At 48.0% G+C, this 21736-nt stretch overlaps 1 protein-coding gene across 2 annotated transcripts; it reads left to right on the forward strand.

Annotated features, from left to right (window-relative positions):
• Nucleotides 1-9172: 9172 nt before the first annotated feature.
• Nucleotides 9173-21598, forward strand: FAM98C (family with sequence similarity 98 member C). Of its 2 annotated transcripts, XR_008331684.1 has the most exons (9): nt 9173-9274; nt 13393-13529; nt 15572-15706; nt 16330-16517; nt 16789-16872; nt 17029-17145; nt 19085-19252; nt 20414-21303; nt 21422-21598. XR_008331684.1 is itself a non-coding variant. In XM_053397767.1 (8 exons), exons 1-8 carry the CDS (start codon nt 9252-9254, stop codon nt 20552-20554), a joined length of 993 nt encoding a protein of 330 aa, XP_053253742.1. In that variant the 5' UTR covers nt 9173-9251; the 3' UTR covers nt 20555-21373. The 2 variants fall into 2 exon arrangements, 1 of the variants encoding a protein (XP_053253742.1); XM_053397767.1 differs by lacking the exon at nt 21422-21598 and having other exon boundaries at nt 20414-21373.
• The last annotated feature ends 138 nt before the right edge of the window (nt 21599-21736 follow it).

Genomic DNA, 21736 nt, shown 5'->3' on the forward strand with positions numbered 1-21736 from the left:
CAGAGAAAACATTTCCTCAGTTTGGGAATCAAAATGGCTTCAGGTCGGTCTTCCTGTGCTGATCTATGTACGTGCGGTTATGAACATTACCATATATCTAAGACCTCAAAATTCCTATCACACCTGCAGGCGCCGAATTCTGCGGGGCACCAGAAGGCTAAAAGGGAAAAAACCGAGCCAATGCTTTGCCTGAGCGGCCCACGTGCCCTTGCTCACTCGGCGCAGGCCCGCTCTCTTGGTGTGCTGCCTGCCATGGCCACCGTGGCACGAAGCAGCCAGCTGTGCCAGAAGGCATTGCGTCCAGTCTCCGCCTCTTCCCCACCGGAGGATCCGCCCTCCAGCCACTGCCCGCCTCCTCCATCCCTAAAAAAAGGTCAATTCTGGGAAAGGGGGTGGCTCCGGAAGGATCTTTGCACCACTGCGCTAGATATGCGTAAGACGGCCCTGTTTCTAAGTCTACCATTTGGTAATTCTATGAACCAGATGTTTTTGGAGGGCCAAGATTAGCTTGAGAGTTTAGGTGGTTTTCTCGGTCGCTGCAGAAAAGTACAGAAAGCAAATCAAAGCCAGAGAAGAGACAATTCGAAGCATTTATCCCTTTTTCTTTCGTTCTCGCACACAGAATAAAAACCGATTTAGAGATTCCTTAGGACGCAGGGCTTTCTCTGTAACCCTTTAGAAGCTTTAAGGAATGTAAAAAGGAAACGCGGGTGTTGGCAGACCACACTACCCTTGATCTATAAAGAGTGGCAAAGCTCTCGTTTTTCTTAACGCCGGAAAAGTAACTATGGTTTGGTGCAAGATATAGTAATGCTCTTTTAATAGGAATGCTTACGCAGACAGGGTTCGGTTTACAGGGTACGCGGCTGCCTTGCTCCCCAGATTTTAAGTTATTTTCCTTTAGTCTGTATGTGTGCGAGTTTGTGTGTGCAAACTTTTTCTAAGGCTTTAATTCTGAGACTGAGCTGGACAAAAGGGAATGACAGCTTATACAAAAAAAAAGGTGCTATGCCAAACTGGGAGGGGGAAAACAGGCATCAGGATTTTCCAATTTAATTGAATTTATAGATCCTTCCCTAGGTGTAATGGTGGATAAGTGTATGAGGTTTCTAGATGAGACATATCCCACTTCTGGCACCAATTATGAGAGGTCAGCATGGTTTCATTTCAACTACATTTTATCAGCTGCTGCAATTTTCTTGGGGAAATAATGAATTTTGACAGATGCCAAACAAAGTTTATTAAACAAGCAAGCACGTTCCTGTTTCATCCTGACGATAGCATCAATATTTATTTCTGGACAGGAAATTTATTGCTACAGTCCCATATTTTCATCCCAGTCATTTTGCTATAGGTTCCCATTTTACTGACTGAGAAACTGAGGCAGAGCCACAGAGCAGAAAATTAAAGTATTGGTAAGGAAACAGGTACTGTGTAATATTAAATAGATACAGACGGGGGGGGGCGGTTAAATCACTTGGCAGGCCACATTAGCAGAGGCTTCCTGTTAAAAATAAGAAATAAAAACCCTCTTTGAGCCTCTCAACCAACCACCAAGGAAGGAAATGCCACCGTCACACCCAAAAAAACACCGTCACTCAAAGAGGAGCCTTAAACCAGAAATCTTGCAGAGGGTCTATTTTGAGGGACCTGTGTGAAATGAATGCTACCAAATCTCAAAATGCGTGAATTGCAATGCATTTGAGAACTTATCAAATCCATGAATGTTGATGCCACACGTGTGCATTACAGAAGGTAGAAATCAAAAAGGGTGTTTTGAGTTTTTGTGAAAAACACCTTAAAAGCACGTAACGTGGGCACAAAAACCTACAGAGGCACTGGGCATTGCCATAGGGTCAGTTTCACTCCCCGTCAAATATGCAAGACAGTTTTCTAAGCATTTTTAATGCTCATTTTTTAAAAATTGCTGCTGCTTCCTGTGTGCTCATAAAGTGTTGCTAAGCAGTTGCCCGTAAGCAACCCTCACTAAGAGAATAGGGCAGGGGTCGGCAAAGTTTTTGTGGCTTGGGCCAGTTCACGGTCCCATAGACGCCGCAGTAGGCCAGAGTGTGTACGCACATATGCGCAAATGCTATTTCTGGCACAGTGGAGGTGTACATAGCTTCCCATTGGCTGCAGGAAGCTCCTGCAGCCAATGGGAAGCTGGCCAGTGTTGTGGAAGGCGGTCCCCACTCGGGTCTGCGCCGGTTTAGCACAGCGCACAGGAGCCAACCTAATAATAATAATAATAATAAATTTTATTTATACCCCGCCCTCCCCAGCCAAGACCGGGCTCAGGGCGGCTAACAACCAATAATAAAAACAAGTTGATTAAAATACAATTAATAAAAAAAACAAGATTAAAATACAACATTAAAACATTAAAATGCAGCCTCATCACAGGAGGAGAAAGGAAAAAGAAAGAGGGGGAGGGGATCAAGTTGATTCCAAGCCAAAGGCCAGGCGGAACAACTCTGTCTTACAGGCCCTGCGGAAAGAAATCAGATCCCACAAAGCCCTGGTCTCATGAGACAGAGTGTTCCACCAGGCCGGAGCCAGTGTTGAAAAGGCCCTGGCTCTGGTTGAGGCTAATCTGACTTCCTTAGGGCCCGGGACCTCTAGGGTGTTGCTATTTATGGACCTTAAGGTCCTCCGTGGGGCATACCGGGAGAGGCGGTCCCTTAGGTACGAGGGTCCTAGGCCGTGAAGGGCTTTAAAGGTCAAAACCAGCACCTTGAACCTGACCCTGTACTCCACCGGGAGCCAGTGCAGCTTGAAAAGCACTGGCTGAATATGCTCCCATGGCAGAGACCCCGTGAGGAGCCACGCTGCAGCATTCTGCACCCGCTAGAGTTTCTGGGACAGCTTCAAGGGCAGCCCCGCGTAGAGCGAATTACAGTAGTCAAGCCTGGAGGTGACCGTCGCATGGATCACTGTGGCCAGGTCGGGGTGGGAAAGGTAAGGGACCAACTGCTTGATGCGGCGAAGGTGGAAAAATGTCACCTAGTGGGTGGCGGGGGTCCATGAGCCGGTTAAACGACCCCCCCCAGGGGCTGCTTGTGGCCCATGGGCCTTCGGTTGCCGACCCCTGCAATAGGGTGTGCTTTAAGGCTTGTTGCAGTTGAGGAATCCTAAACAGCTGCCTCTGGCCCCGGAGGGTGGAAATATTTGCTGGGGCTCAAGTTTCCAGAGCACCACCTCCCTCTGTTGGCACAAAACACCCAGAGGCAGCTGGAGAGAATGCTTCGCTCGCACTCTCTGTAGCGGGTGGTCCTTTGCAGAAAAACCACAAAGGTCCCTGCCCCGAAGAGCTTACAGTCCAAACGTTAGGACAGGCTTAAGGCGCCCTCACAGGAAAGGCCCCGTGTTTGTGGCCTTCCCAGAATTGGGGCTGCCAGTCCCTCCCATTGATGAACCGGCTCCTGGTCATTTCGGCGACGTTTGCACGGGATGAATTGTGCCCTGTGGATTAGATCTCTCTTTTCTCCTGCTCCATCTGCCATCCCAGGGTGTCAAAAGCGACTCATCCCATCCCTTCTCTCAGCTCTGCCTCTTGTTTCATTTTCAAATTTCACACCTGCGTCCGGGGCCAAATGGTCAGTGGCTGGAGTCCTTGCATGTGTGCGCGTGTGGCTTTTGAAAGTTTGCACTTAGGATTGGGCTTCACAGCTGGGAACGCAAAACCGTGGGCAGAGGGGGAAGTTGCATCAAGGAGTATTATATCATGTTGCCTGGGGTTGTTTTCATTCTGTTTTATATACTTACAAGGAGGGGGTTAATGGAAACCAAAACAGATGAACGTGGGGTGGGGGTGGGGATTACTATTACAACCATAATTCTAATTACAAGGAATTTCTTGCGGTTGCCAATTTGATTCCCCACCCCCACCCCACCGTTTTAAGTATTTTATCACATTTGTATATTCAATATTGTAATTTCTGTGTATTTTAAAAAAAAAGATTTTAAAAAAGAGCGGTACCGAGGACACTGGAAGAGAATGCTCTATTATTAAAAATATGTACGTTGTAAATTAAAAAAACACACAGAGAGAGACAGAGAGAAACAGACAGAAAAACAGCCTGGTGTTCAGTTCTTTTCTTGTTCTCGTAGGGTAAGGAGGGTGCGGCTGGTTTTTCTAATTCCTTCAAAAAATAAATAATTGGTGGTCATTGTGGGGTATTTACAATGCAGTCACACCAACAATGCGTGTTTGCTAGACAGACACATGATCAGAGCTGAAGCTCAGAGTTTTCCTGTCAGTTTGCTAGAGAGAATACCGAGATAGACTCCCACTGTGTATATCTAACAAATATATCCTCTCATAGCATCTATAAAAAGGTAAAGGTAAAGGGACCCCTGACCATTAGGTCCAGTTGTGGCCGACTCTGGGGTTGTGGCGCTCATCTCGCTTTATTGGCCGAGGGAGCCAGCGTACAGCTTCCGGGTCATGTGGCCAGCATGACTAAGCCGCTTCTGGCGAACCAGAGCAGCGCATGGAAACGCCGTTTACCTTCCCGCCAGAGGGGTACCTATTTATCTACTTGCACTTTGACGTGCTTTCGAACTGCTAGGTTGGCAGGAGCAGGGACTGAGCAATGGGAGCTCACCCCAAGCCGCTTCTGGCGAACCAGAGCAGCGCATGGAAACGCCGTTTACCTTCCCGCCAGAGGGGTACCTATTTATCTACTTGCACTTTGACGTGCTTTCGAACTGCTAGGTTGGCAGGAGCAGGGACTGAGCAATGGGAGCTCACCCCGTCGTGGGGATTCGAACCGCTGACCTTCTGATTGGCAAGTCCTAGGCACTGTGGTTTAACCCACAGCGCCACCCGCGTCCCGCATAGCATCTATACACATCCCTATAATAGAGTGCACAAGGAAGAGGAAATGTAATCTTATCCACTGTGTCATATGTATTGGGTTGCAGGTTCCTATCTGTCAAGAGTAGACCCAGTGGAATTAATAGCCCTATGTCATGTCCATTAATATCAATGAGTATACAGTGGTACCTTGGTTCTCAAACCTAATCCGTTCGACTCCCGAAACACTTCAAAAACCTGGATGCGGCTTCCGATTGGCTGCAGGAGCTTCCTGCACTCAATCTGAAGCCGTGTCGGACGTTCGGCTTCTGAAAAATGTTCTCAAACTGGAACACTTCCGGGTTTGCGGTGTTTGGGAGCCGATTTGTTCAGGAGCCAAGCCTTTTGAGTACCAAAGTACCACTGTACTCTGTGATTAATGTTGGATACAGCCCAGTTTCACATACAGTGGTACCTCGGGTTAAGTACTTAATTCGTTCTGGAGGTCTGTTCTTAACCTGAAGCACCACTTTAGCTAGTGGGGCCTCCCGCTGCCGCCGCGCCGCCGGAGCACAATTTCTGTTCTCATCCTGAAGCAAAGTTCTTAACCCGAGGTACTACTTCTGGGTTAGCGGAGTCTGTAACCTGAAGCGTATGTAACCCGAGGTACCACTGTATTTGGCACTTTTAGAGAGTGAGGCTACATCCAGACATTTAACTCTGGAAACTACTTGACCTCTCACATGGCTACAATTCCCAGCGCCCGTAACAAACTCCAGTTCCCAGGTTTCTGTTGGGGGTGGCGCAATGTGCTTTAAAAATATGGTACGTGCACAGACTATGGCTGCAGTCCTAACTCCACTCACCTGGGATTCAGACCCATGGAATCCGCTAAGTCTTTGCCTCAAAAAGAAGGCATAGACTCGCTTATCTTTTCTTAATCTTGTAATATTTAAAACTCTTAAACCTTCCTCCTTCGCCACCCCCAAAACCTGGGCAGATGGAGTGCAGCTGACATTCCCTTGGTGCAGAGCAGCACAGTGCCACAAAAGACTGTTTAATGTCATCAGCCAGCCTTGCAAACAAATCCGTACATGTTACTAGTCCCCAAGAAAATGGTATTTACAGCACTTAGAAGACTAACAAAGTTTACTATGGCATAAGCTTCCCCCTTATTGGATGAATGGCATGCAAAATAGTGGGGGATTGTAAGCGGTGCCGTCAGAAATGCAAAGGTACAACAACTGACCGCTCAATTACAGCAGCCTTCTGTCAGTTGTGGGGTTTTTTTTGGGGTACTACAACTCCCATCAGCCCCAGGTAGCATGGGACCTGTAGTCCCATACAAAAGCTGGAGAGCACCCTGTTGGTCAAGGCTGAATTGTTTATTATTAAATCTGTATACTGCCCTTCATCCAAAGAGCACAACATAAAATATAGCAAGAATGAATGCAGCAACAACAGGTGATTTGGTAATTCTTAGCTAATTAACCTCCATAGTGGGTCAAGGAACAGTTGCTGGTCCTCCCCCGAGTAGACCCACTGAATGGACATTATTAACTTAGGGCAGTGGTTCTCAAATGTTTTTCTCTGGGCCACACATTCAGAATAAATATTTGCTTGCACCGATTTGCCACACTGATCTTTTTATAACATCAAATGCAACTACTTTATAATATGATCATGGGATACCCAGAAATGATAAAACATTGCAGCTACATAAGAACAGGAAACATGCCCAAAATATAATTATAAACGAGCCTCTTAAGTATGTATACAAACTCAGCGAGAGGTGCGAGCTAGTTTTTGCCAGGTAATCTAATTTATATTAGGTCTAATTTGAGATAAACAAACACTCATCTCATCATCAACACAAATAAGCCTTTCTCTTTTCTGATCTTTCATATTTGTCAGAGTTGAAAAGCCCTCTTCGCAAAAGTATGCCATGGAGAACTGTGGAAGAATAGCCAATGATCTTGAAGAGAGGCATGGATACTGTTTCTGGTTGTATATCCAAAAATAAAAATAAAAATTATTTTGATACTCTGCTATACTAGGTAAAGGTAAAGCACTGAAATGTTTAAATGTAAGCTTGATTGTCCTACCACACCCTTTGAGAACCACTGACTGAGGCTCATGAATTTCAGTGGTTCTACTCGTGAGATACAGCCCATTGGTCTCCATGCAGACCCAGATGAATAGAACTTCTCAATGCATTGCATCATCCAGCAGTTTCAGCTTGGGAAGAAAGCCCATTGCCCTAGAAATCTTCCCTTTCCTCATGTGTAACCACCTTCATACCCTCCAACATTTCTCTGACGGAAATAGGGACGTCCCATTCCATAAGGATAATTTTACTATTTATACCCCACGCATCTCATTGGGTTGCCTCAGCTACTCTGGGCAGCTTCCAACATATATAAAAACATAATAAAACATGGAACATTAAAAAAACCTTCAGCATACAGGATTGCCTTCAGACAGCTCAGGGGTTGGATATCTCCATACCCTCCCAACATTTCTCCAATGAAAACAGGGACGTCCTAAGGAAAAGCGGGACATTCTGGGATCAAATCAGAAACCGGGACGGCTTCTCTAAATCAGGGACGTCCCTGGAAAATAGGGAGAGTTGGAGGGTCTGCACCTTCAGATGAGGAGAGGAGCATTCTGGTACAAACCAGGGGACACAACAGGATTTTGCTGCTGTTGCTAGAAATTATACCCACTAACGCACCGAATCCAACCTAAGCACACTTACACTTGAGGAGTACATAGTACTTTTTATGTATTGAATTTGTTTACCGCCCTTCACCAGAAGATCGCAGGGTGGTTCACAACATAAAAATGCAAAATGGAAGCACAAAATACATCATAAAGCAAAAGCAAAACTAGCCAGTAATACAGGCCCCCTTCCCCCCGCGCTTGGACTACTGCAATGCGCTCTACGTGGGGCTACCTTTGAAGGTGACCCGGAAACTACAACTAATCCAGAATGCGGCAGCTAGACTGGTGACAGGGAGTGGCTGCCGGGACCACATAACACCGGTCTTGAAAGACCTGCATTCGCTCCCAGTACATTTCCAAGCATAATTCAAAGTGTTGGTCCTGAACTTTAAAGCCCTAAACAGCCTCGGTCCTGTACACCTAAAGGAGCGTCTCCACCCCCATCGTTCTACCTGGACACTGAAGTCCAGTGCTGATGGCCTTCTGGCAGTTCCCTCACTGCGAGAAGCCAAGTTACAGGGAACCAGACAGAGGGCCTTCTCGGTGGTGGCACCCGCCCTGTGGAACACCCTCCCACCAGATATCAAAGAGAACAAAAATTACCAGACTTTTAGAAGACATCTGAAGGCAGCCCTGTTTAGTGAAGCTTTTTAATGTTTGATGTATTCCAGTATTTTAATATTTAGTTGGAAGCCACCCCGAGTGGCTGGGGAAGCCCAGCCAGATGGGCGGGATATAAATAAATTATTTAATAATAAATAAATAAGCAGCTATCTTATTTTTTTAAAGACATCTGAAGGCTGCCCTGTTTAGGGAAGTTTTTAATATTTAATGCTGTATTGCTTTTAACACTTGATTGGAAGCCGCCCAGAGTGGCTGGGGATACTCAGTCAGATGGGGGAGATATAAGTAATAAATTTATTATTATTATTATTATTATTATTATTATTATTATTATTATTATTATTAATCCTATTGAACTCAGCAGCAAGGCCTTATAACGGAGGCAAATCCATCTGCACATGCTCAGGGGCATTTTGACCTTGGAGTGCGAGTTTGGGTGCGAGATCTCTGCACGTGCTCAGAGGGCTGCTGGTTGGCTTGCATTTAAAAAGAACCCGCACGGAGAGAGCACGTGGGCAGCCTCGGATGCAAATCTCAGCGGCTCCCGCGTCCGCAACCCTGCAAAGCGCACCTTCGGAAGACAGGTGGCGGCGGGAAGGGATTCCCTCCGCAGGCCACGCCCCCTGCTCCTTCGAAGGCAAATAAGATCGGGCGGCGGCGATGCGCCAGGCTCTGATTGGTCGGCGAGTTGGACTTTGATCTCCACGCGCGTCTGGCGAGTTGCCATAGAGACGGAACGTAACGAGGAGCTTTAACCGGCTGGATACAGAGGCGGCCTCCTGATTGGCCGAGGACTGGGCCGTGCGGGGGAGGAGGAGGAGGAGGAGGAAAGGGAATGGGCGGGCGCTCGGTTGCTATGAGAGCTGTCAGCCAATGCGGTGAGGGAGCCTTCGACGTGGTGGGCGGGGTGCGTGGCCGAGTCACAACGGAGGTGGGGATAAAAGTCTCCTGCTCCAATGGCGGAGCTCACCGGCTGGGCGACCCAGCCAATGAAAAGCGCCGCCTCTTGTTTTGGGCCCACCCAGCCAATGGGCGCGAAGAGGAAGAGCTCGCCGGGCTTGGGATCTGCGCGTGCGCGAGGTGACAGGTTGGTTCCAGCGGAGGCATGGAAGGAGACGCGGCCCGAGGGTAAGAGGTTCGGGGGCGGAAAGAGGTGCGGGGACCCAGGCCGAGGGGGAGGGGAAGAGGAAGGGGGCACATGAGGAGGGGGAAGGAAAGAAGCTGAGGGGTTTGAAAGGAGCATAGATGGGGAAAAAAGGGTTTGAAAAATATGCTTTAAATGAAGGATTTGCTGAACTAATAATCATAATTGGGATACAAGGAGGAGAAGTATGAGGAGGTCTGAGAAATTTGTTATTTAAAAGTATGATTTGTGAATTTTATATCTTTTTTAATGTTTTTGTTTGTTCTGTTTTTGTTTGTTCTTTTTAAAAAAATTGGAAAATTTAATAAATATTCTTTAAAAAAAAGAAGAAGCTGAGGGGTTTGTGGGGGAGACGGGAGGGAGAAGGGAAAGGGGTTTGGGGTGGGGAAGGGGAAAACAGGTTCGGGGGCCCACCTGGAAGGAGCAGGGGGAAAGAGGAATTGGGGCCATAGCTGTCAACTTACAGATTTGAAAATAAGGGACCAGCAGCCTCGAAAATAAGGGACCGGCAGCCAAAATAAGGGATCAACAATTACTTTGATAAAATACATATTTTGTTGGGGTTTTTTAAATAATTTTTATCCAATTTTCCAAACAATTTTATACAATCATCAAATATTTTAGCACACATTCTTCAGTTTTTGACTTCCCTCAGTTTCTCTGTCAATCTTTCGTGAAAATTCTATTTTGTTAACGCGTTTCTAAACACAATATTGCCTTTTAACACTCCTTTTCCTCTTGCTCTCTTTTTTACAATATTTCTTACTATCTCACAGAGTCTCTTTAAAACCAACAAGCGTTGTTTGTACATCACATATATTTTTCAGATATTCTGTAAATTTCCCCCAGTCCTCGATAAACTTTTGGTCTTTCTGATATCAAATCTTCCCAGTCAATTTGTCCAATTCTGCATATTCATATAATACATATTTTGTTGCGTGCAAATGGCTTTAGATACCTATTAGGTCCATAAATTACCATATAGCATATATTCAACACACACAAAAAGCAACAATTTGTTGTTGACAAAGGACAGCTGGACATAGAAAGGGCCCCATTACCTTCAGTAGCTTATTTAAGGGACATCATCAATAAGGGACAGCAGCGGGACATGGCGCTGGGATAAGGGACTGTCCTGCCAAATAAGGGACGCTTGACAGCTATGATTGTGGCAACCGCAGAGGCGGCTGGGGTAGGAAAAGGTTTAGGGGAGGGGAAAGAGGAAGAGCTCCGTCGGTAGAGCAGGAGTTTCTTAATTTTCAGGGTCATGGGTTCGAGTCCCAAGTTGGGCAAAAGAATCTTGCATTGCAGGGTTCTAGAGTCAGGGAGGTAGCCGTGTGGTCTGAGGCAGTCAACATATATATATATATATATATATATATATATATATATATATATATATATAAAATAAATTGTCCAGTAGCACCTTAGAGACCAACTAAGTTTGTTCTTGGACAGTTTGTTCTTGGACAGAGGGCCTTCTCGGTAGTGGCGCCCACCCTGTGGAACGCCCTCCCTTCGGATGTGAAGGAAATAAGCAGCTATCCTATCTTTAAAAGACATCTGAAGGCTCCCCTGTTTTGGGAAGTTTTTATTATTTAACGCTGTACTGTTTTAAACACTCGATTGGGAGCCGCCCAGAGTGGCTGGGGAAACTCAGATGGGCGGGGTATAAATAATGCACACAAAAGCTTATACTAAGAACAAACTTAGTTGGTCTCTAAGGTGCTACTGGACAATTTTTTAATTTTATTTTTTATATATCACATTGTAGAGGGTTGGACTAGATGACCCCTAGGGTCCCTCCCTCAACCCTACAATTCTGTGCTTCTAGGTTTGAGGGCACACCCTGAGAGAGAGAGAGAGAGAGAGAGAGCTGTCTCCACCTCTCTTTATTGGCCCCCCTGGAACTCTCGCCTCCTCAGCCACACCCCCTCACCAGCTTTGCCCCACATCCCGCTTCTGAAAGAGTCCCAACTTTTTGCCTCAAGACCCACCAATCATTGGCCAGGCCGGTGCTTGGGGTGGCAGCTGAGAGAAAGGTCCCTGCCGCAAGGAGCTTGCAGCCAGAACTTGGCCCTGGGAGAGAGCAGAGAGAGGGAAAAGGTAATGCTCTCTGTGTGTCAGCCAGTGAAGCTCTGTATAGTTGGTGAACCCAGTTCTGTGTCATCAGCTGCTGAAGCCATTCAGGAATGCAAGGAGCAAGGCTCCCTGTGAGCCTGTTTTCTGGAAACTGAAGCTGGTTTTAGTGTCTAGGCACCAAATGTAAGAAGCCAAAACAGTGTCATCTTCCTATCTTCCTTCCTTCCTTCCTTCCTTTTCTCCGTCTCCCCCCCCCCCCCGCCCCTACCTATTTCTGTTACCGGTTAAGGCCAGTAGTTGTTTTAGGGGTGTGTTGACCTGAGGGCTGCCTTCTTTGACGGGCAGCCTTCCACAGACTGTGTGCCAGTCTTGGGCAGGGCAAGAGGCAAAAGCTGTGCAGGTGGATGGGTGCGGCCCTCACCTTTACCCAGGTGGCTACATTCCAGACACACCCAAACATACCTGTCTGTTTGCTATCCAGGCAAGTTACCGTAATTCAGAGACCCATTCCAACCAGGAAAAAGCAGTCAGGGAGGATATGGAGCACGTCTTGTGGGGGGGGCAGCTTGAGGGCCGGTTAGAGAGCCCTGGAGGGCCACATTGCACCTGCAAGCCACTGGCTCCCTATCCCAGCACCAAGGAGTTGCAACATTAGAATATTGCCATGTTCAAATACTGCTCAAATCGGCAGTAGATGGTTAGCAGCCAGGCACACTGACGTTTCCTCCAGCGCAGTCGCCCCCCACGCAATGTGTCCATTATTTAATTTCCAGAGTGGGAAGTTTTTAGGGTTCAGTCCTGCTGGGATTTGCATTCTCTGTTCCGGAAAACCTGTGTTGGACCCCTTCCGATGTGCGGAAATGGAGTATTACTCGGGTGCAGCTGTGAGAGGATCAGGGAGAGGATCGTGGTGGTGCTGGTTGTTGGGTCTCTTCGAATTAAGAGGCCTTTTAGGAACATATACAGATTTGGGTCACTTGTATACAGCCTTTCTGCCGATGCGGAAATTGCAGCTTGACGTAGCAGCTTGCAGCAACCTTCCCTGACCTGGTGCCATTTATCGTGCAAAACACTTGGAGGGCACACCAGGTTGGTTTAGAGGAAGCGTGGGTTCAGTACCAGGGGCTGCTGCCCCTGTGCACATTGCCTGCCAATCCTGCCCGCCCCCTGACAGCACCCTCAAGCCCCGCCCCCATACCCTCACAGCTCCTCTGTGGCCTTCCATCCCTGCTTTCTTCAACTCTATGCTGCTGTTTAAAACCACCCTTTTACAACCTGGCTTCTCTCTTTTCCCCGTCCCCTCCCATGACTTTCTGCAAATTCAGGATTGTGACGTGGCGCTAACTACAGTGGTACCTCGGGTTACATATTCTTCAGGTTACATACGCTTCAGGTTACATACTCCGCTAACCCAGAAATAGTGCTTCAGGTTAAGAACTTTGCTTCAGGATGAGAACAGAAATTGTGCTCCGGCGGTGCGGCAGCAGCAGGAGGCCCCATTAGCTAAAGTGGTGCTTCAAGTTAAGAACAGTTTCAGGTTAAGAACGGACCTCCAGAACAAATTAAGTACTTAACCTGAGGTACCACTGTATTCTCCAATGGGAGCTGCGTGATGACAGCCTTACATTTTACATATACAGTTTAGGAAGAAGGGGGGGGGACCAATCGTGTAAATAAAATCTCCTTTCTTTCCTCCCCCTCTTTCCTTTTTCCTTTCTCCTTCTGTGATGGAATTCCTATTTGGGGACTTCCCTGGCTTTTTTTCTTGCCCACATAGGACCAGTCTGGATAGTTGGCCTTGGTTTTTTATTTGAGTTCCAACTGAAATGAGGCTGCATTTTAATGCTGTATTTTAATCTTGTTTTTATGTTGTATTTCAATCTATTGTTTTTATACCTGGTGTTAGCCACCCTGAGCCCGGTCTTGGCTGGGGAGGGCGGGGTATAAATAAAATTATTATTATTATTATTATTATTATTATTATTATTATTATTATTATTTATTTCTCTCTTGCACCCAGGTGCCTGTCGATGGATGGCTTTGCTCGGGTAGCTGAAGCCGGCGTCTCCAGCCCCGAGTTCACAGCTCTTTGCTCTTGGCTGGTTTCCGAGCTCCGCAGCCTTTGCCCTCTCGAAGAGGACGTGAATCCCACTCGTGGTAGGTAATCTGGCTTTGTGGGGAGAGATGAATGCAGCAAATACAGTGGTGCCTCGCAAGACGAAATTAATTATTTCCGCAAGTTTTTTCTTCTTGCGAGTTTTTCGTCTTGCAAAGCACGGTTTCCCATAGGAATGCATTGAAAATCAATTAATGCGTTCCTATGGAGACCGCTTGCCAGGCTGGCGGTGCGGAGAAGGGCTTTTCTCCCCACCGCAAGCCTTCAGGACAGGTACGGGAACAGAGGGGAAGGCGCGCAGCGCTTCTCCTCTGTTCCTGGGGCTTGCGGTGGGAGGAGGATTTTTCCTCCCCACCGCCAACATTCAGAACAGCATTCTGAATGTCGGCGGTGGGAAGGAAAACCCTCCTCCCACTGCAAGTCTTCAGGACAGCCATCCGAAGGCTGGCGCGGGGGAGAAGGTCTCTCCGCCCCACCGCCAGCCTTCGGAGGAGCCTTCCGAAGCCTGGCGGCGGGAGGAGGTCTCTCCGCCCCACCGCCAGCCTTCGGAGGAGCCTTCCGAAGCCTGGCGGCGGGAGGAGGTCTCTCCGCCCCACCGCCAGCCTTCGGAGGAGGTCCGAGGACAGTGGGGAAGACGCGCTGCGCTCCGCTGTCCCGGAGATTTCCCTATGGGCTTTCGTCTTGCGAAGGAAGCCCATAGGGAAGTTCGTTTTGCGAAGCGCCTCCAAAACGGAAAACCCTTTCGTCTAGCGGGTTTTTCGTCTTGCGAGGCGTTCGTCTTGCGGGGCACCACTGTACTTTCTTGGGCAAGAGCTAAAGGAAGACAGGGGGTGAAGGGTGTGTGAGTCAGCCTAGAGCCCCACAAGGAATCCCCTATCCCACCGGGCTGATAACATCTGAGAAGCAAATGTAATGTACCCCAGAGTCTGTGGGGTTTCATTAGCTGGCTTCTGGGTGGTTAACCCATGGAACTGCTTGCTGCAAGGTCCTGTTGCTCCATCACTTGGATGAAAAGCAGTAAGGTCATCAAGGGAGCTTCTAGCATACTGGAACTGGAGAGGGAGGTGGGGGGGCAGAGAATGCCTGGAGGGATGGTTGTATTGACTAGTACCGAGGACAACCCTCTCATCTGGCTGGGTCGGGATGGCATGGGGATGAGGGACCAACTCCCTTCTCTTGCGGGGGCCCAATTAGTGCCATTGCCTTCCATTAAGAGTTTGGGTATAATCCTTGATGCCTCCCTTTCCATGGAGGCGCAGGTTACAGCAACAGCCAAGGCGACATTTTTTCGCCGCATCAAGCAGTTGGTCCTTTACCTTTCCCGCCCCGACCTGGCCACAGTGATCCATGCGATGGTCACCTCTAGGCTTGACTTCTGTAATTCGCTCTACCCTTGAAGCTGTCCCAGAAACTCCAGCGGGTGCAGAATGCTGCAGCGAGGCTCCTCACAGGGTCTCTGCCATGGGAGCATAATCACCCAGTGCTTTTCCAGCTGCACTGGCTCCCAGTGGAGTACAGGGTCAGGTTCAAGGTGCTGGTTTTGACCTTTAAAGCCCTTCACGGCCTAGGACCCTCGTACCTACAGGACCGCCTCTCCCGGTATGCCCCACGGAGGACCTTAAGGTCCATAAATAGCAACACCCTAGAGGTCCCGGGCCCTAAGGAAGTTAGATTAGCCTCAACCAGAGCCAGGGCCTTTTCAACACTGGCCCCGGCCTGGTGGAACGCTCTGTCTCATGAGACCAGGGCCCTGCAGGATCTGATTTCTTTCTGCAGGGCCTGTAAGACAGAGTTGTTCCGCCTGGCCTTTGGCTTAGAATCAGTTTGATTCCCTCTCCCTCTTTCTTTTTCCCTTTCTCCTCCTGTGAAGAGGCTGCATCTTAATGTTTTAATGTTGTATTTTAATCTTGTTTTTTAAGTTGTATTTTAATCAACTTGTTTTTATTATTGGTTGTTAGCCGCCCTGAGCCCGGTCTTGGCTGGGGAGGGCGGGGTATAAATAAATTTTATTATTATCATCATCCAATCCTCATTGAGCTGATGTTGTAGATTTCTATCCCCAAGTGGCATTGTGTCCTTTCAGGTCCTGGGGATGCCGAGACCTTTCAGATCGAAGTGAGCGGCCTCCTTGGGGAGCTGCATTGTCCCTACTCCTCACTGACTTCGGGGGACGTCACAGCCAGGCTTAGCACCCCGGACAGGTGCCTCCAGCTCCTGTGTAAGTCCAGGCAGGAAGGGGCTTATTCCTCGGCTCATTCTGTGCAGGTGGGCTCAGAAAACGCGTGGCTAAGAACTTCTGCTCCTAGAAAGGATCAGTGAGTCGTGTGGGTGTGTATTAGCTCATTTTTATTTTTGAAAAAATCAATGGGAGGTCCAAAGGGCAGGAACACAAGAATGAGCCTTTTTAGTGGTGGCCTCCGAGGCGCGTCTGGCACCATTGTTACACATCTTTTTTAAACAAGGCTTTGGCTTTTAACCATGGCCTTTTAGAGTGGGTGGGATGTTTCCATCTGGGGGTTTTTATGTGTGGGGTTTTTTTTTGCAAGTTGCTTTTGAGTTGCCATGGCAAAAAAGGGACTAATAAATTTAATAAATAACAATAATATTTTACTTAATTATATTATAATAAGTCCTGTAGTGTAATGTGACTTTTACTGATGTAATATAAGAACGTTAACAAATAAAAAAAATGCAAATTAAAAAAATATATTTTACTTAATTAATTCCCAACCCCCCCTTTTTTAAAATCATCCTAGATGATGGGCACTTAGGTCCCCAAGGTTTATGGGATATAAATTTAGGACGGGAACTGAATCCAGCTCTTTCTCCTTCCCTGGCAAGATTTTTTGAGCTCAGAGCTCCTGGCCGCCCGGCTGCTGGCTCGGAAGACGCTCCGTTCGCCACCGGAAAAAGAAGACCCAGCTGGCGAAGCGGTGAAGGAGCTCCAACTCATCTGCCAAGCCCTGGGAATGCCGGACCTGGATCTAGGCTGCCCAGTCCATCAAGCCATGGCTGACATAGAAGCCAAGGTGGGGACGCATTTGGGGCAGGACGGGGCGGCTGTTTGACTTCTGCATGCGCCAAAGATGTCGGAGGCACTAAAGCTCCTGGTCTCTAATGCTCCCCGCAGCTTAATTCTAGCTGTCTTGCTGAATGTTGGAAGCAGGGGGGGGGGCTGTTCAGGGCAGTTAGAGGAATAGAACCTTCCCCCCCACCGCTGCTTTGGCTGCACCCCAATATGCAAATTGTCTGTTTCTTTCTTTCCCCCCCAAACAGCTAAACTTGTGATCTCATCCTTAGATTTCGGAGGTGCTTTCTTCACTACCCCCTGAACACCAGCAGATGGCGCCGCTCCTAAAGGCCACACTGACCTCCGAGGAATGGGTAGGGACAGGCCTTCGGTCAGGACGGGTTGTCCTTCTCCAGACGCGTCCCTGGCCAACGCAGGGTTGTTGAGGGTGGTTCCACGGTGGGTGGAAGGACAGCAAACGGCTTACGTCTCCCGCTTCCTCTTGCCCCTCTCCCAAATGAAAACACTAGGGGGCGCTGGAGGGCATACGGGATTTGCTGTGCACGGAGTATCAGTGCCGCCAACGCATGATGGCCACTCGTCTCGACGTCACCGTAGAGTCCTTCCATTGGTCCGAGAGGGCAAAGGTGAGTGAGCTGGACAAGAGGGGGGCATGTGCTTTTAAAGGGTTGAATGTGTTGGTGTGTGGTGGTTTTTAAGAATAGGGTAGACTTGCTGGTGTTACGATTAAAGGTATAGGGAACCCTGACCATTAGGTCCAGTCGTGGTCGACTCTGGGGTTGCGGCGCTCATCTCGCTTTATTGGCCGAGGGAGCCGGCGTACAGCTTCCGGGTCATGTGGCCAGCATGACTAAGCCGCTTCTGGTGAACCAGAGCAGCGCACGGAAACGCCGTTTACCTTCCCGCCAGAGTGGTACCTATTTATCTACTTGCACTTTGATGTGCTTTCGAACTGCTAGGTGGGCAGGAGCAGGGACCGAGCAACGGGAGCTCACCCCGTCGCGGGGATTCGAACCGCTGACCTTCTGATCGGCAAGTCCTAGGCTCTGTGGTTTAACCCACAGCGCCACTCGTGTTCCTAATAATAATAATAATAATAGTAATATTTTATTTATATCCCGCCCTCCCCAGCCAAAGCCGGGCTCTGAGTGGCTAACAACAGTAAAAATAGCACAGTTTACATAAAATCGCAGTCAATTAATTGAAATACATTCTAAAATCAGTTCAGAATCAAATTAATTTAATTCATGGCAACCATTGGGCTAGAGTTCTGTGAAGATTACAGAAGGAGAGAGGGGGTCAGACTGCGCCTTGGCCAAAGGCCTGGTGGAACAGCTCTGTCTTGCAGGCCCTGCGGAAAGATGTCAAGTCCTGCAGGGCACTAGACTCTTGGGACAGAGCTTTCCACCAGATCGGGGCCACAGCTGAAAAAGCCCTGGCTCTGGTTGAGGTCAGCCTAACCTCCCTGTGGCCTGGGACCTCCAAGATGCTTTTATTTGAAGACCATAAGGTCCTCCGTGGGACATACCAGGAGAGGCGGTCCCGTAGGTACGAGGGTCCTAGGCCGTAGAGGGCTTTAAAGGTTAAAACCAGCACCTTAAACCTGATCCTGTACTCCACCGGGAGCCAGTGCAGCTGGTAGAGCACCAGGTGAATGCGATCCCTAGAATCGTAGGGTTCAAAGGGACAACCAAGGGTCTTCTAGTCTAACCCCCTGCAATGCAGGAATCTCAACTCAGACATCCGTGATATATGGCGGTCCATTCCCGAGGGAGTCCGTTCTGCTGCCAGACAGCTTTCGCTGTCAGAAAGTCCTTCCCAATGTTTATTTGGAATCTTCTTTCTTGTAAGTTTCAAGCCATTGGTTCGAGAGCTGGGGGGAAGCTTGCTCCATCTTCCAACCTAACAACTTGGGACCAGTTTATCTGTGACACTTCCTTACTCCATTTACGCCCACTTGACAGCTTCAGTTGAGGGAACTGGCCCTGATACAGGAGCCACATAATCCCCCTTGATGTTTTAGCGTGGCAGCATGTGCCCTTTGGAACTCTCTGCCAATTGACACCAGGCAGGTGCTTTCACTATACTCACTTTTTTTCCGGCGTCTGCTAACAACCTTTTTGTTTGGATGAACCTACCCAGACATTTAGAAAGCTGGTGCGAGTTTTAATCTGTGTTTAGTGTCTGTGGTTCTTTCAACTTTTTGAAAGCCTTAAATGATGCTGATGTTTCCTATTGACAATTCTACAGTTTTATCTTTTTGTGAACCGCTTTGAGCTGGTTGTTTCTTTGCAGCCAAGCAGTGTGTAAATTTTAAGAAATGATATTTTTTAAAAATAATAATTATATTTTGTGCTTTTTTAGTTGTATTTGTTTTAATTTATGCTGTGGGCCAACCTGGGTCCTGCATGGTGGGGGAAGGCAGGATATAAATAAAAGAAATAACATATAAATAATAGTTTTAATAATAGTTCAGCAGCATTGACCCGCCCTGAATAGACTTGGGGGGGGGGTGTTGAATGAAAAATGGACTTCTTCCCTCAAATTTTGCCCCCCGCAACTTAGGACCGCAGCGGAGCTATGTCAGAGGCCTTCAAACCCTTGCGGCAATCTTTGCTGGAGGAGTCCCAAGTCACCGTTCCTCACCTGCTGGCTGCGCGGGAGGACTTCTCACGCATCGTGAAGACCAGCAGCGGAGCTTCGCGGGACAAGACAAGCTGTGCCGTCAACAAGGTACTGGGCTGGAGAGGGGTGCCGTTCCCAAGATGCTGGGACGGGGTAACGGAATGCCCTATAGCAGGCCTGTGCTGTTGTGCACGGGTGCTCAGCAAGGCTGATTCCAGATAACTTGAATATATGAAAAAAACTACCCATTTCTCCCATCCAGGGGCTCTGGGCAATGGGACCTGAGCTGTACCTGCACAGCCTCCCTGTTTTTTATCCCTTAAGTGCACTGGTTGCCAATTTCTCCACCCCAGAAATAAAACGCCAGAGCACCAGTCATTGATAGAGGAGGGAGGGAGCAAACAGGAAGTTCTATGTCACTTCCTGTCAAGATACAACAGGTGCCCACCCTCCTCACTTGCCGGAAACAATTGAAGGCATTTTTGTTCTAACAGCTTTTTGATAAATGAGTCTTTACCACAAGCATCAGCTTCTTCTTCTTCTTTTTCCTTTTTTTTTTTTTTTGATGTTTTATTCGAGTTCGGGATTTTTACATACATTATATTAAAAGGTAAAGGGACCCCTGACCATTAGGTCCAGTCGTGGCTGACTCTGGGGTTGCGGCACTCATCTCGCTTTCTTGGCCGAGGGAGCCGGCGTACAGCTTCTGGGTCATGTGGCCAGCATGACTAAGCCGCTTCTGGCGAACCAGTATTGGTTACCTATGTTCTCTATTACTTCCTGCAATGAATTTAAGGACTCTCCTCTATACAGTGGTACCTCGGGTTACATACGCTTCAGGTTACATACGCTACAGGTTATAGACTCCGCTAACCCAGAAATAGTGCTTCAGGTTAAGAACTTTGCTTCAGGATGAGAACAGAAATCATGCTCTGGCGGCGTGGCAGCAGCAGGAGGCCCCATTAGCTAAAGTGGTGCTTCAGGTTAAGAACAGTTTCAGGTTAAGAACGGATCTCCGGAACGAATTAAGTACTTAACCCGAGGTACCACTGTACATATCTTTAACTATATGATATCCCTTAGTGTTTAGAAACATCAGCTTCTTATTCTCCTCCCCCCTTGTTTAAAATGTACTTCTAGCCTCTGTTTATCTTATGCATAAATCGCCTTGCACCGGTAGCTTAGAAGGCGTTGAATAAATGGATGATGGCGATCATTAGTAACAACACTTCCTGTTCACTCTCGCGTCCATTTCTTCCTCCCTCTCAGGTGCTGATGGTTGGTGACGTCCCGGATCGCGGTGGGCGTCCGAATGAGATCGAACCCCCCATGCCCACGTGGGAGAAGAGACGAGAAGGAGGCGGCGGCCACCAGCGATGGGGCAAGCGGAGCAAGAAGAAGAAAAAATAGCAAGGGGCTGGATCCTGACCTCCTCCGGCGTGGGGTATGGTCAAAACCACCCTTAACTTTAGGGCAGGGAAGAGCTTCAGGAAGTTAACCGCAGCAAGGATGAGCGGTGGATACAGCCTCAAAGCCCAGCCATCACCAAAGATGGTTTCAGTGTTGCTTTTCCCTAAAATGCGAGGAAATGCAGTTTACAAGAAAGGTGCCCATTACGTTGAAATTGAGACAGTGGGCAGGGGCATGTGTGCTAACATCAGACATCTCTCCCCCCTTCCCCACCCCCCTTTCAGTTGCTTTAAAGTTGTTGGACGTTTGTGTTGTCCGCATTATAGCTTGGTGTCAGATGAATTGCACCTTTCGAGCAGAGATGGGGAGTCTGTGGTTCCTTCAGATGCCATTGGACTTCATCTCCCAGCACCCCCAGTTAGTGGGGCCAGTGATCGGGTGTGAAGGGAGTTGGGGGCCAATGTTCCCCGTCCCTTATCTAGTTAATACACAACTTGCAAGGATGAAGGAACAAGAGGTGCTGGCAAATGTCTGGATTTCTCAAGGTTTCTTTTTGGGCTTTAGATGCCGAATGTGGGTAGAAGCAACCTTCCTTTTGGGGCTGGGTGGGCAGCATTTATGAGAAATCCAGCTTTAGAAATGTCCCGTTAGATTTAACCAGACAATGTAGGAAGAGGGAAGATATTAATTTGGGATTTTTAAGCACAAACCCAAACTTGTTTGTACCTTTTCCTCTGGATTATGCAGCGGTTCTCAACCTGTGGGTCCCCAGATGTTGTTGGACTACAACTCCCATCATCCCTGAGCTCTGGCCTTGCTAGCTAGGGATGATGGGAGTTGTAGTCCAATGACATCTGGGGACTGCAGGTTGAGAAAGGCTGATCTACAGGGTGGCTCAATTGCAACAGCCAGTGAGTATGGGGTTTTGTTTGAATGGTGCAAGTTAATTTTTGTCCTTGTTCTGAAGGGACAGGATTGAAAATGGTCAGGCTGGGTTTAGTGTAACACTAAGAGATTAAACATTTTCCTTGTCATTCAAACTCATTGTGCAAGGGAGTATGTGTGTGTTTTAAAAACTCTAGTCGTCATCTTCTACTTCTCTCTTTTTTTATTATTGTGCCAGGAGGGTTAAGAGAGCAGAATACTTTAAAAGTCAGGGACAGCTTGCCATTTGAAGGACAT

Source organism: Podarcis raffonei, chromosome 8 (genome assembly GCF_027172205.1).
Source record: "Podarcis raffonei isolate rPodRaf1 chromosome 8, rPodRaf1.pri, whole genome shotgun sequence".
NCBI lineage: Eukaryota > Metazoa > Chordata > Lepidosauria > Squamata > Lacertidae > Podarcis > Podarcis raffonei.

Excerpts from the sequence above, each read along its gene's own strand:
- FAM98C (XM_053397767.1), top strand. The coding sequence starts at position 9,252 with ATGGAAGGAGACGCGGCCCGAGG. Across the intron at positions 15,707-16,329 it reads CAGGTGCCTCCAGCTCCTGT|ATTTTTTGAGCTCAGAGCTC; the intron begins GTAAGTCCAGGC and ends TTCCCTGGCAAG. Across the intron at positions 16,518-16,788 it reads TGGCTGACATAGAAGCCAAG|ATTTCGGAGGTGCTTTCTTC; the intron begins GTGGGGACGCAT and ends TCTCATCCTTAG.